The sequence below is a fragment of the Sus scrofa genome, chromosome 7 (assembly GCF_054392235.1).
Source record: "Sus scrofa isolate SSC_HxYL_T2T_F1_AM1 chromosome 7, Sscrofa_HxYL_maternal_Yorkshire_Landrace_v2.0, whole genome shotgun sequence".
Taxonomy (NCBI): domain Eukaryota; kingdom Metazoa; phylum Chordata; class Mammalia; order Artiodactyla; family Suidae; genus Sus; species Sus scrofa.
The window spans coordinates 75,253,793-75,267,500 of record NC_139389.1 but is presented as its reverse complement, the minus strand read 5'-3'; the positions used below and the strand labels follow the sequence as shown (position 1 = coordinate 75,267,500).

Sequence of the window (13,708 nt, the reverse complement as noted above, 5' to 3'; positions counted from 1 at the left end):
TAAAGTTCAGAAGTAGGAGTTACATTTCTTTAAGCATTGTCCTTAAATATAGTGGGCCTTATGAAATATTAAGTAACTTAATATTCAACTTAACAGAAACTGGAAACAAAGTCATCTGAGTTTTTTACAAAATAACATGAACCCATTACATGTTTTAATTAATAATTAAGAAGATATTAAATGTATATTTATATATATTTATACAGTCTTAAGGATTAGACATTGTATTACCCTGATATGGTGGTATTAGAATGAAGGGCTTGGTACTCTTATTGTGCATTGATTACAATACATTACTTTCCTCTAAAATTCCACATGATAGATTCCTTGAATACTTTTTTCCTGAATGAAGAGAATTTCAGTTGAAGGCTATGGCCAGAAAAGTCTCAGCATTTTTATGTCTAAATAAGGCAGGAAGTCTCGGATGAATTTATATGCTTAAGTACTACAGATGAAAATTGTATAAGCCTTTTTCCCCCTTTTGCCTTAACTGCCAAGAAACCTGGAGCCACTGTAATCAGCTCATCTCAGGTGCCTGTTAACATCTAACCCGTGCTCCCGACGGTCTTGCTTGTGTTTTCATCCCTAATTGGGTTTAGTTCGTAAGCTGTATCGTATCCCCTTAGAAGTCAGTAGAATACCAACTCTATATAAATTGAGTAAAGCTGAAAAATATATTAACTTTGCTAAGGTTTTATAGCTAATTTACAGTTGCCTACAAACGTAATGCATGATTGAATTAATGACGATCCTGTAACAAAAACACTAACGACATTTGTTTTTAACATTTCCTTTAGAATATAATCATGGGGATTGTAGAGTGAGTTAAGCCTTAGACCTTATGTCTTTCTTTCCTTCCACTTTTATGACTCTGAAGTAAAATTTTTTTTGTTGTTCTGATGAAGACTGAAAAAAGTTTTTTCTGGCTGCACGTTTCTAAAAGTGGAAGTTAATGTTCTAAAATGTATGTACCCATTGCTGTATGTATATAGCTCAAAAGCATAAGAAGCAAAATAATATTAAATTTCAACATACTTGTTATCCTGCATTCCAGTTGACTGTAGAGAACCTCTAGTCATGTCTATCTGTTTTTGATGCCTCTACAGAATAACTGCCCAGCATCCTCTGCCCAACCAATCAGAATGTAGGAAAATCTACAGATATGACGGAATCTACTGTGAATCTACCTACCAGAAGTATGTTGAAATCTTTGTGAGTCTTCCTTCTGGCTCGTGCATCAGTGCTTGTGGTTGCCAGCTATTCAGAAATATCCGTGTATTGAAACCTTATATTTCTCTAATTTAGTGGGGGAAAAAAACCCCAAACCAAACCAAACAAAAAGAACCAAAAAATTTTGCCTTTGAAATCAAGACAGGAAAAAATGTTTATTCTTTTGAAATTGTGGTTTAAAAGTTTTTTTTAAAATGACTATATTAAAGCTTTTAGGTAAGCTTCTTGATATTGCAATAAACAAGTACTTATATGCAAGAAAATCTCGGCAAAATACATTGCACAGGTGCTACGCATCTTAGGGATTTGAAAGGTGTGTTATGTATAAATTAGCTGTCACTTTTTTTCAATCCTGTAATGGAATGATGAGTTGTAATTTGCATAATCCTTTAAGAAGTCAAATTATACTGTCATGTAGCAGACTTAACATGCTAGCTAAGATTTCAGAGCTTTGCAGCTAATTACTATGTACCTTACAGGACAGTTAAATTGAAGTTGAGTCCTCTGCCTTTGCTGCCATTTGCTTTGTCCATTACTTAACAGAATCTGCACTGTTGGTAACGAGGTGTTGTTACTATCACTGAAGTAAACATTCTGCTCTGGGGAGGAAAGGCATTTTAATATATCTTAGCTTGACTTGGATTGCTTTTGTTAAGAAGAAAGTTTGTGTGTTTTGTCTAACACGATAATCTAAATTGGAGTCTTTCCCAAAAGGATTAAAATTCATACTTTCCAGAAAAGTTATGAGATATTGATGGAAGCAACATTACCTTTTAATTAATTAAATTCCCCTATACAAAATGTAGAGTAAGGTAAACATAATTTCACTGACTGTATTAACCTTTCTGGCTATACTTTGCAAATATATTTTGGTATGTTTTTGTTTTCAAACTCCTCTTTTGCCATAGAGTTTCACTATTAAAAAGAAAGTACCCTTACATCTTCTTTCTGCATACAAGCTGATGAGTTCTGCATTTACTCCTCCAGCTGGTTATAGAGCGTTTTCTTTTATGGTTTCCATTTTGTAAAAGTTCAAGAAATCCTGCAGCCCCTTTCTCTGAAATGGACACAATGTGGATGCCACATGGCACTGGGACTCTGCTGTATCTTTGCAACTTATTTATCTCTGGCTTTTTTTCTTAGTATTCTTTTGCCAAGATAGTGGTATTCTCTTCATCAGAATTGGTGTAATTATAATGTAAAATTGTTTCTGATTAATCTTTTTTGAAAATTCTTGTTATCTGTGACTCATGATTACTAAGGCTCTTGGTGGTCAGGTTTCTGTATCTGGTTAGTGATTTCGTGGCTTTGTTGTGATTCCTGGACACTTGGAGGAAGCCTTCTGTTCTATCAGAAGGGGGTCCTTTAAGGACCATATCAAAGCAGCAGTTGGTTGTTGACCATTCAAGTAGTTGGAGACCAACAGCCAGCTGTGGTTCATTTGTAATTAAGCTAGTGTCACGTGGCTATCTGCTTAAAGGCTCAGATCTGTCAGTTTAAACTCAGGAGAGTGTGGGTGGTTTCCCAAGAAGTCAGTGTGCAGTAAGGCTTCTGTTCTAACTGTAGATATTGTCTGAGGGGCTTAGTTTTTTTAAAGAAATGGTGTTATTTGTAGTCAAGGTAGACGCAGTAGGCAGCACAGCTGTGACTGCCAGGGAAAGTCACTTGGGGGATATTCATAACAAGGAAATATTGGCAAATAAATGATGAAGAAGGGAAGGAAATCCCCAAGATGTTAAATTGGAGCACTGTCACTGAGATGATTAATGGTGTTGTGTATTTTAGTGAAGATGCTTATCTGGATTGTCTTGAAACTATAGTGTACATTTAATAGTACCTATAAAAAATGCATGTGGTGCATGAGCATGCTGAAGAGAAAAGGCCGTGGATCCTGATTTTATTTTCCTGAGTGAGTATTTTCTCCTACTCAGTCTTTGCCTTCTGATTATTGGGAAGCTGGTGTTAAAGTATATATAGACATATGTATATTCTATACAATAAACTAAGTATTAATTGGTATTTACATAGCTCCCTTTCCTAGAGGATTGAAAATGTTTTGTGCAAAAGATGGGTATTCTTCAACACTTTGAGGGGTGAACATTATCAGTAATAGGGAGATGCTAATACTAGATTTGCCTAGTAGGCAGATGGGCAGACTTGGTCATAAGACCACAGTGGGTAGAGGGCCAAACTTCCATCAGTGATGGCCTTAGTAAAATTTAAAAAAACAAACAAACAAACAAAAAAACTTCTCCATCAATTTCTGGTGAAGGAGTGCCTGTCTTAGAAGACCCTCTAGCTTTCCATGTCGAGCCATGAATATCCTGATTCTATGTAACGAATTATCTCATTCCTTGGGGGATCTTTTATTAAAGATGGTAGGTGTATCTTTGTACAGTTACTTAACCTTCTTGGGCCTCAGTAATGACTACTAGACCGAGGATTATTTGTTGTTTGTCTGTATCTAGCCCTATCTTCAGTGAGCTTGTAGAGCAAGCTAGTAGAGCACTGTTTTTCAGTTTGAAGGATCCTACTGAAATAGTGGGATATGAATCCAGTTTGGCGGATCAAGATCAGATTTTAAAAATGAAATGGAAGAGAATAGAAAATTTTAGTGCACTGCACTTAAGAATGTTTTTTCCTGTAAGGCGTCTGATTTTTATGTGTGTATGTGTATGTAAAACTGCACGTAGGTGTGTACACAGGGTGGGTTATGAGGTAAAATGTGTTTCTCACTGTGTTTTATATCCAAAAAAGATTGAAAGCCACTATAGTAGTTTATAGGTAAATATATGAATATAATAATGTTTGGGTGTTACATCATGTCATTAAGTGCTCAAGGAATAGTGGGCTATAAAGAAATAGTGTGTGAAAAGGGTTCAGGAATGAAACTGTCTGGTGTCTCATATCTAGAATGTACTAGAGCTAACCTGGATGGATCCTGTATGTACGTCTTACCCACTCTGTGATCCCTGACCTTATGCTGGTTAACTTGAAATTGAGGGAAGTATTCACAGTATGGAAATGGGAAAAAAATGCTACAAATCAGGTGTTTTCCTACCCCTACCTCATTAAATATTTACTAGAAAAATCACTTAAAGAGTAGTGATATTCCTTCCACTGTAATTCTGTGGCTTTAATTATAATTATTGTGAATTATTTTACATTTTAAAGCATTATTTTATGTGTTACGTTTAGATGTTGTGAAGTATTAAATCGTTTCAGTAACATTGAGAGTCTAAAGTGCACAGGAATATAAAACCTATGATTATTTCAAAATGTCTGTAATTTGATTTCAAAAAATAATGGTAGTTACCCTAACTTCTTACATTAAATGATTATGATGTGGCCAATTTAAAACTGCGATTGTAATTGGCATTATTAAGTTTTTTGGAAAGGGTAGGCATACAGTGTTTTCAAGAACATTAATTGCATGGTAAATATTTTACAGATTTCATTGTTTCATGTTAAGCTGTTCTTTTGCTAAAGAACTGAAACTTACAGCTCTCAGACCTCTCTTGCCATTTTCAGCTCTCTAGATAGTTTGTAGTAATGTCTCAGGATTTTAGTGGACCATCTTTAAAATAGTAGATTTGATTGGGAAAGGACACAGTTCTTTCCAATTAAAAGCTGTCCTTTTACTTTTATGATGGAAAAAAAGTAGTATTGAGAGTCTGAGAAAAGAGACATCCCCCTTCGTAACAACTATGATCATTTTAAACTTTATTTTTAAGGGAAGACAAGAAAATATTTGAGTCAGAGGAAAGGAAAATTTCATGGCCATGAGATGGAATTGTGGCAATAAATACATCTCATCACCCGTGTTAGTGATTTTTGAGGAAAGATAGCTAGGTACCAAAGAGTCAGCTGAGAAAGGCCTTTGTAGCCTCAGACTCTGTTGAAATTTAGCTATTGGGTTGGATACTGCTGTAGAGGGATTTGAGGACGCTTGGGCATCCTGAAATGTCTGTTCTGAAAACAGCTTTAAGACTGAGTCTGGGAGACTGGAACTTGAGTTCCTAACCTTTACTGAGCCTTTGCTATGTACCATTTTAGTCGGTGCTGCAGTACCTCTTTTAAAGAGTTTTAGCCAAGGGTTCCTTGTCACTACCTCTTTTAAAGAGTTTTAGCCCAGGGTTCCTTGCCGAGATTGAGAAGGTCTTTGTAATTGACAGCTGTCCCCTAAAGAGAAGGGGACCTGGGCAAACTTGTGAGGGTTGTCTTTGTTTCCTGTTTTCTCTGTCCCAAGCCTGTCTTCCTCCTAAGTGAAATTCTCTCCACCCAAATACTCTGGCAGTGTTCTTGCCTGGGGCGTTCCCCACAGGGGTGGGGGGAAATGCATTTTTGTCTGCACCCCTCCTTGAGGATCAGGTGTTGTTAACTGTTAATGTTACTCTTCTCCGGGCCATTTGCTTTTTAATAAACAACTCCAAGTGGAGAATTCAAGCAAAAAAAGGGAATCTTCTCCAACAGAATAAGATGAGGCACCATGATAGGGGTTGGAGAAAGTTAATGTGGGTCTGGAGGAGTAGGGGGTGATATTGTATCTCTTTTCCTCAAAAAGCACAAACCCAGGAGGAAAGGCTTCTCCCGTGGGTTAAAATTGAGGCTGGGCTTGACCAAGAAGTATGGGTTTGGAAATGGGAAGATTCAGACTCAAAAGAGAGGAGGGATTAGCAGGATCCAAGAACAGGAGGAAGGGAATGAGGGAAGAAAGAAGCAGCACAACCAGACTTCATCAGCTGTGTTGTGTGCGTGCTAACTATTTGCACATGTCCTCCCAATTAAGAAGAGCAAGATAGGTGCTGTGTCAGGCAGGCTGCTGGGGGAGAGATGGTCACCTGTGCTGCAGGGGAGGGAAAGGTCAAGGAGGCGCCAGTGGCAGCAGCAGATTCTTTTGCTGGTTGTTTTAACTGATTGATTGATTGCTATTATACGGCGCCCCTCCCCCACCTCACACATATTAGAGTAATTTATGCCGGTTGTGTTTGGATCGGTCAATACCAAAGAATTGAGAAAAGGGAAGTATACAGTGAACTTCATAAAGAGCTCTAATAGAATATGCGTGTTAAACAGACATTGAACTTTGTAGCAAGAACTGCTTCAAGCCTTTCAACATCTAGATGAATTCTAATTTCCACATCATGCCTTTCTGTCCTCAACATGATTTCTGGTGGTCTCTTCTAGTTACTTTGAGCATCACACCAATGATTTTGCCTGTAAATGACTTGAAGTAGCATATCTTGGTAATGTGGGTGGCATGAAAGTATATTATTTAGAGCTGATACCAGCCTAGCTTTTAAAGGAACTAATTTATTCCCTTAACAAATATATTTTGATTGCCACCCAAGAGTCAGGTGCTGTTCTGTATAAACTTAGTCAAAGGTGGTTAAGAAATCCTGCCCTCCAGAAGCCTAGAAGACTGAGATGTCAACAGGTACGTGGGGTTCCATGTGAGAGGTGCCTCTTGTGAGGGGAGTGCAAAATGTAGAAGTGGCACCGTGAAAAGGCCCTGGAGGCTTCGTGGTGAAGGAGACACCTGATTTGGGGGAGGGGCTTGAGTTAGTGATTTGGGCTAAAAGATAGGTGGAAATACCTGTCAGGAGCAGAAGGCTGGGAAAAGGGGATGGGAGTTGAGGTTGGAGAGGAAGAGGGAGTGAAGGCATCAGAGAGACGGTCTTCTTTTGGGAGCCCTGGAGGGGTTTTCAGGAGGGAAGAGTGGGTCCCTGACTGCATGTGAGAGAACAGCTCTGGAAGCAGAGGCAACCCAGGCAGGAAACCTGCTATGGGGGTGGCCCATGCCTGGGCTCTTGATCTGTGAAAAAGTTATTTAGTGTGCTTTGCATGGAAGGGTGTGCAGTCATGATGTGGTTGCTAGTTTGAAGTTATTTTCGATTTATAAACAACTTGGAGGACTCTCCCACTCCGAAATCCAGTTCAGGACCTGTCTACAAATTCATTGCTTTTCCTGGCTTGAGATACTTGCTCCATATTTGTCTTTCTCCTCGCAGACCACTTGTAATTCAAGATGAACAAATGCCAGAGAGTAAAAATGGACAAGCGCAGGAGGCATGATTTAAAATGGAAGAATATTAATTTGCTTCACCAGAGTGTATATTTTCATTATGAGAGAACTGACTGCCTAGATTTTTAAAAATAATTGGCTAGTGACACACCTGCAGTATGTATGAGAACTCTAGAAACTTGAGAACAGAAAGTAAAGGTCAAGGTGAGAGGAACAGAGCTACAATGAACCTTTTGTAGGCATGCTGTTCAGCTAGTGTTCCAAATCGCCAACGGGTGGTTTCAGAGAGGGGCAGAGACTAATGTGCTGGTGCCCAGATTTAAAAAATAAGACAGCAAACTTAAATTTATACATGAACTATGGTTTTAATAAATTCTCACCTTCAGAACAGCTTGTTCTGTGTATTGAGTTTGCAAATGGGTCTTTTAGTTGATTTTTGGGGACTGAAGTTTCTGCATTAGGGTAGATGAATTATGCTTTATGCTTCAATCTCAGGGAGCCACAAGTCCATGTGATAGAATTTAATCATTCCTAGAGGTAGCTAAATCTCCTGGAAATAGATCAGAGTTTGATCCTAGCCCCACAATTCCCTGTTAGATGGAGGACACTGGCTAAGTGACTTAGCATGTTAAGCTTCTGTTTTCTCACCTCTAAAATGGAGGTAAAAATGGTAATAATCTCATAGTTGTTTCTGAGGATCAATGTGGTGACGAAGACCATGGTAATGACTAACATTTCTGATCTTCTGCCAGATAGTGCAATCTGGCAGTGAGCTAACAGCTTAACACACATTTTAAAAAAGTCTTTATAGAGAACATAGGCGCTAGATTGGATTACCACCGCTTTTTAGATAGGAGGGTCTTACAGAGCTGAAGTAGCTCACTTGAGGTTAAGAAGGTACAATATGGTAGAATTTGGATCAGCATCACTCAACTATGGCTTGCTGGCTGTATCTGCTCCCCCTCTCCCTGCCTGTTTCTGTAAATGAAGTTTCATTAGAATACTCCTATTCCCATCCACTTATGCCCTGTCTGTTGCTGATTCTGAGCTACAATGGCAGGGTTGTGGTGATGGAGACTGTGTGGACCAAGCTTCAAATGTTTACTGTGTGGCCCTTTACAGAAAAAGACCTCTGCATTAGACATCAGTCTGTCTGACTTCAGAGCCCAAGCTCTAAACCACAAAAACGCTAGGGTGCTTGGCGTACAGTAAAAACCCTCAACGAACAGTACTTTGTTACTTGTTTAACTTAGGTACAACTATTTGCCTCACAGAGCTATTGTTTGCAAATTGAAAAAAATTATTCCTCCTCCAGCAAGATAAGCCATTATGACCAGGGAAATGTTGAAGGGTTTAAAGTTACTAAAGGAACACAGCCTGAGGTGTGTGTTAAATTTGCCATTTACTACTTTGCGTTATGTAATATAAATGCAAGAATGTCCACTTCCATAGCATTCAAAGCACAGTATTCCATTATAGGGAGTAATTGTAAACTTGAGGGAGTATTCAGGATTGCTGTTAATTTCATACACCAGAAAATTTCATTTTCTTAGGAAGATTATATTTTCCTAAATGTCCAATGAAAAAAACATTAAAATAGTGCAGAAAGGTCACTTAAAGTATTATGACCTGTTAAAAATATGTATATGCTTAACAGTAGAAAAAATATGTATACGCTTACAGTAGAAAAAATGGAACAGGATTTTCTATCTGTTTTAATGAGAAGATGTAATTAGCATACCTCCCTTAATAGCCTTAGTGGTAACAAAGGGAAGAGATTATAGTTTCAACTTTACACTACTCAGAACTTTTATTTCCATGTGTTTGTCTATTGATTCAGGAATTCCCTGCCCTCCGATCAGTAAATGACCTTGAATTTGTGTTATTTGGAGCTTATCAAGTACACTGTGGTGGGCCATTGACTTGTATTGAAGGGATGTTCTTGGGATTATCTTTTCATTAGGCCCATACCATGGCTCAGGATTGGTGGGTGAGGGGAGGGTTTCAGTTAGATTATTTTCTCTTAAAACAGCTACTTTTGAATAGAGATGGAATACACTGCATTCCAGAACATTTAGAAAATGTATATAAACACAAAGAAAAAAAAAAACAATGTCATTTGTAATTGCACCACCTATAGGTAGCCATCATTAACAATTTGGTGTCTATCCTTATATGTAATTTGTGTTTATATTCATATCATCTCTGATAGATGTATATGCACATATTTAGGTTCTTCTTGTGAATCCATCCGCAAGTTGCCTTAGCTGGGAAATATCTGGGGCCAAGTGTTTTAACTTGTACACAAGTAACCTTTTTAAAGGAAGTTGGAAACTGTATAGTAAATGTCCATATTGAAACCATGTTCTGTAGAGAGTTGCTTTCTTATACAACATATATTTTTTCCTGTTGCAGTTTGTATGTTCTTTCTAACTTGCATTACTTTGTTGTGTGGGGAATTTAAATTCTTTGGTTTGGAGGGAAAAAAAAAAAAAAGCTCCAGCAAGAACTTGTGATGAAATTTTCAGCAGAGAAAGCCTTCTATCCTCTCAATAATTACTTTTACCTGGAGAGTCCATCATTGAAAAGTAGAAAGTTTGAGGATATAGCTAATGGTGAGAAGGGTGTAGTGGGCTAAAGAAAAGTGGCTGTTTGAGATCAGAATGTGTACGTGTGTGAGTAGTAACCATTCAGTGATTAGATGGAGTCTTCCAGCTGCCTTACACCTCATTCTCTAATATGCCACGTCGGCTGCATCATTCCTTAGGTTGCTTAAAAAGAGCATTCTGCTCCCTGTGTTCAGCACTGAGAGAGAGGTTTTGATCAAGTTCTCAAAGCAGAGAGAAGTCTGGTTCCTGGGAGGATTTCAGCTCAATGACCAAAGTGTAAGGAAGGCATTCTTGGGTGATTTTCCATCAGCAAATTCGAGACCTTTGTGCTGCATACATCAGTGAGAGGATTCTTTGGAATTGAGTGCTGATATGTATGTGATTAAATAGATGATCACTGTATCTTATTTAAAACCTAATTTCCCTTCCCTCAGCTCAGTTATAAAGGCTCCTTACAATAAATACTAAATGCAGTAGTATTTATGTAGCTGATTATATACAGGGCCTCACTCTTGGCTCTTTCTCACTAGGTACCAGTGAGGAGAGGCTTTTTTTTTTTTTTTCCCCCTAGGAATTCTTATCACTTGCATTTCAACCAACATAAGCTTCCATAACAGCCTCACTTACTTGACTGTGGCCTGTCAGGGATGCTCAGAGGGAATCACATCCACTTGTATGCCTTGGCTTTGAAACTAGAAGAGGCCCATGATATTTTTGATGACTCTGCTCTTTTCATTTGGAAACTCCACTAACAAAACTGTTTTAGGAGTAATATTGAGTTGGTATGGCTCTGTTGGGTACATTTTCCCATTTTGTGTTGTTTATTTAAAATTTTATTTGATTTTTACTTTATTTTTTTAAAGATACCACCTGGATCTCCTGGTGAAGAACTGTATTCACAGTGTAGGACTACCCCACCCTCTGAAAGTAGAGCATTCCAGTGAAAGCTGGAATAAGCCAAATTGATGTAGAGGGAGAAGCAATTACCTTAGGATACATTTTGCTAAGAGATGCACAAAATAAGTTGAGACAAAGACAGATGCTTAGAAACAGTTCAAAGCTATGGTGGCTTGATGCTGAGTAGTTCCTGGGGAAGGAACTTGGTGGTGCCTCTCACTGCTCTGGGTATGCACTGCCCCTATGATAAGGGCTCACTATAAAACAAACACTGAAGGCTGTTTTTGTCAGGGTTGGTACCTATAATAACAGGGCAGTCTGCTCACTTCCAGGGAAGCAACGTGCTTTTCCAGGGACTGCCTCACTGCTTCATGGCTTGCAAGGGGAAAATAAGCAGCAGCTCAGATTCTTATCTCCTGGAGAAATTCATCAGGTGTCCTAAGTCTTGGATGAATATCAGTGAAAGTGCTATTCATGCTACTATGTTTTTAAAGGGAGAGGTTTGGAGGCATATCCAGTGGGGATAAAGGTAGAGGGTAGGGAGAATTCTTTAGTTCTTTTAAAATTGATGGTCAATAAATTCATCTTAGAGCAAGATTGTTTACCCTCTTTTCTGAATGCTGCTTGCCCATAGCCAGTAACAATTTATATGAGGCTGGTAGAAATAAAAAATGCTGTTTTTTTTTTTTTTTTTTTTTTTTTTTTTTTTTTTTTTTAAATATCGTACTTGTGAAATGCCTTGGGGAAGGGAAGGCTAAAATAAAATTATGGGCCAGCAGATCTTTACAAGGATCTAGTGGTAAGTTTGGTTCGCTTGAACCACAAATGCCTTGATTGGCTCTGTTCAGGAGAAATTTGCAGGACACAAATAATTGTGGCACAGAGTGTTAGCATAATTTGAGGATCTGAGACATGGACAATAACAGCTGCATTTATTTTGATGTGGAAAGGAAATAATCATAGTAGTTCCCTCTGTGGTGCTGTGGGTTAAGAATCTAACTGCAGCAGCTTGGGTCTTCAGAGGCATGGGTTTGATTCCCGGCCCAGCACAGTGGTTTAAAAGATCCAGTGTTGCTGCATCTGCAGGTTGGATTCAATCCCCGGCTCAGGGAACTTCCATATGCTGCAGGTACAGTCATTAAAAGAAAAAAAAAATTCATTGATGCTGAGGCCTTTCATTCCAAGGGCTAATTTAATCCTCTCAACAGTGAAGTTTTTTTAGTTTCATCATTGCTGTTTCTGGGTTGGCTGGTTTCCCATATGTATTACTACAGATGCAGTAATTGATGAGCTGAAATCGGAAGGAAAGGAGGTAACATGTTCCAACCCTAGTATTCTCTGGTCTTTGGGCATTATGGTCATTGACCCAAACAACATTTTTGCATTCAAGAAAAAGAAGGCTCAGAGAGGGCAGGCCAGTTGCTGAATTTACACAGCTGATAAGGTTTAATCTGGTGGCAATTTGTAGCAGAATAATCCGAGTCAGTCTGGCCCAGCAGTTTATCCCCTTTGAACAGAGTGATGTGGCCCTCTTGAGTAGTACAGTTTTCCACAGAAACATGTTCATTCTCTACTGAAGGATAGTCTACGGAAATCTATTTCTGTGAAAGAATAAGACACTGAGGAGCTTAAAGCCTTATCCAGAGAGGAGAGAAGTTTCTCTTTTTCTTTTTTTTTTTTTTTTTTTTTTTTTTTGTCTTTTTGCCTTTTCTAGGGCCACGCTCGTGGCATATAGAGGTTCCCAGGCTAGGGGTCTAATTGGAGCTGTAGCCACCGGCCTACGCCAGAGCCACAGCAATGCCAGTTCCGAGCTGCATCTGCGACCTACACCACAGCTCATGGCAACACCAGATCCCTAACCCACTGAGCAATGCCAGGGATCGAATCCACAACCTCATGGTTCCTGGCTGGATTCGTTAACCACTGTGCCACGACAGGAACGTCAGAAGTTGCTTATATTTAAACATTAGTTATTTAAAAATTATTTGGTGTCCTTTGTGTACTCTCCAGTGTAGGGGCAATTGGGTCTCCCTTTTGGAAATTTCATATGTTCTTAACATTGCAGGTACCACACGGGAATGGATGAACCACAAGCTTTTTATCTCAAGCCCTACCTCTTGCCAAGCCTAGTTTTGTATTTCCAAACTACTTGATGTTTCTGCCTGGGATCTACTTTATATCAACCTCTAATCTGATGACGAACACATTTGCAAGCACTCTCATGGGCATTCCCAATTAATCCTCAAAGCAACCCAGTGAACTGTGTTTTATCTACATTTTACATGGAAAGAACCACCCCCGAACCACCCCCTAAACCTAACAAAAGCCCTTGCGTCACAGAGGTTAAGTAGTTTGTAGAATTTCACATGGTGGCCGTGTGGCATGGAACCTCCTGCAGAGTGAGACCTTCCCGGTGTCCAGTTGAGGGCTCTCCCCAGGACAGGGCAGCTATCCTCCCAGAAAAGACCGCCACATCTTCCTTAAAACGTCCCTCCTCTCCACTGCACTTCTTTTGCCTTATTTCTAGTCATTCAAGCTCACTCTGGGAATCATCTTTTATTCTACTCCTCTCTAGTCTCAAATATCCTGTATGTAGTGTGATTTACAAATAAGTCTCTTTTCCCATATCCTTAATCTGATCTCTTATTTCATGCCTAGGTTGTTGCAGTCTCCTCCTAAGATGTCTTAGCTCTCATCTCATTCAGTTTTATTGAGTTAAATACTTGAGTCTACTATATACAAAGCACCTTGCAAGGGAATACAAATTTTTCTTTGCTTATAAGTATTAGGTTAAAAGAATGTTTTCAGCATATTTCCTTGCTCCAAATCATTGACTGATCATTCTCACCGCACGATATCTCAAGCTTAGTGTTGAAAACCCCCAGTCTTGCTCTAAGCCTCCCCTCCTCCCCATGGTCATTTCCAACACAAGCTCTCTGCTTCTATC

The 13,708-nt window shown here is 38.9% G+C and overlaps 1 protein-coding gene across 26 annotated transcripts in view; it reads left to right on the top strand.

The window, feature by feature from the left end:
• Nucleotides 1-13,708, top strand: part of NPAS3 (neuronal PAS domain protein 3) — an 876,069-nt gene that overhangs the window by 115,147 nt on the left and 747,214 nt on the right. For 13 of the 26 annotated variants that reach the window (XM_084969002.1, XM_084969000.1, XM_084969001.1 and 10 more), the window contains exon 2: nucleotides 1,107-1,196. The exons of 10 other annotated variants lie outside the window; for them this stretch is intronic. In XM_084969002.1, the coding sequence (XP_084825128.1) occupies nucleotides 1,107-1,196 (90 nt within the window). Of the gene's footprint in view, nucleotides 1-1,106; nucleotides 1,197-2,734; nucleotides 3,140-13,708 lie in introns of those variants that run through there. 3 more of the 26 variants (XM_084969021.1, XM_084969020.1, XM_084969019.1) reach the window with 1 other exon arrangement.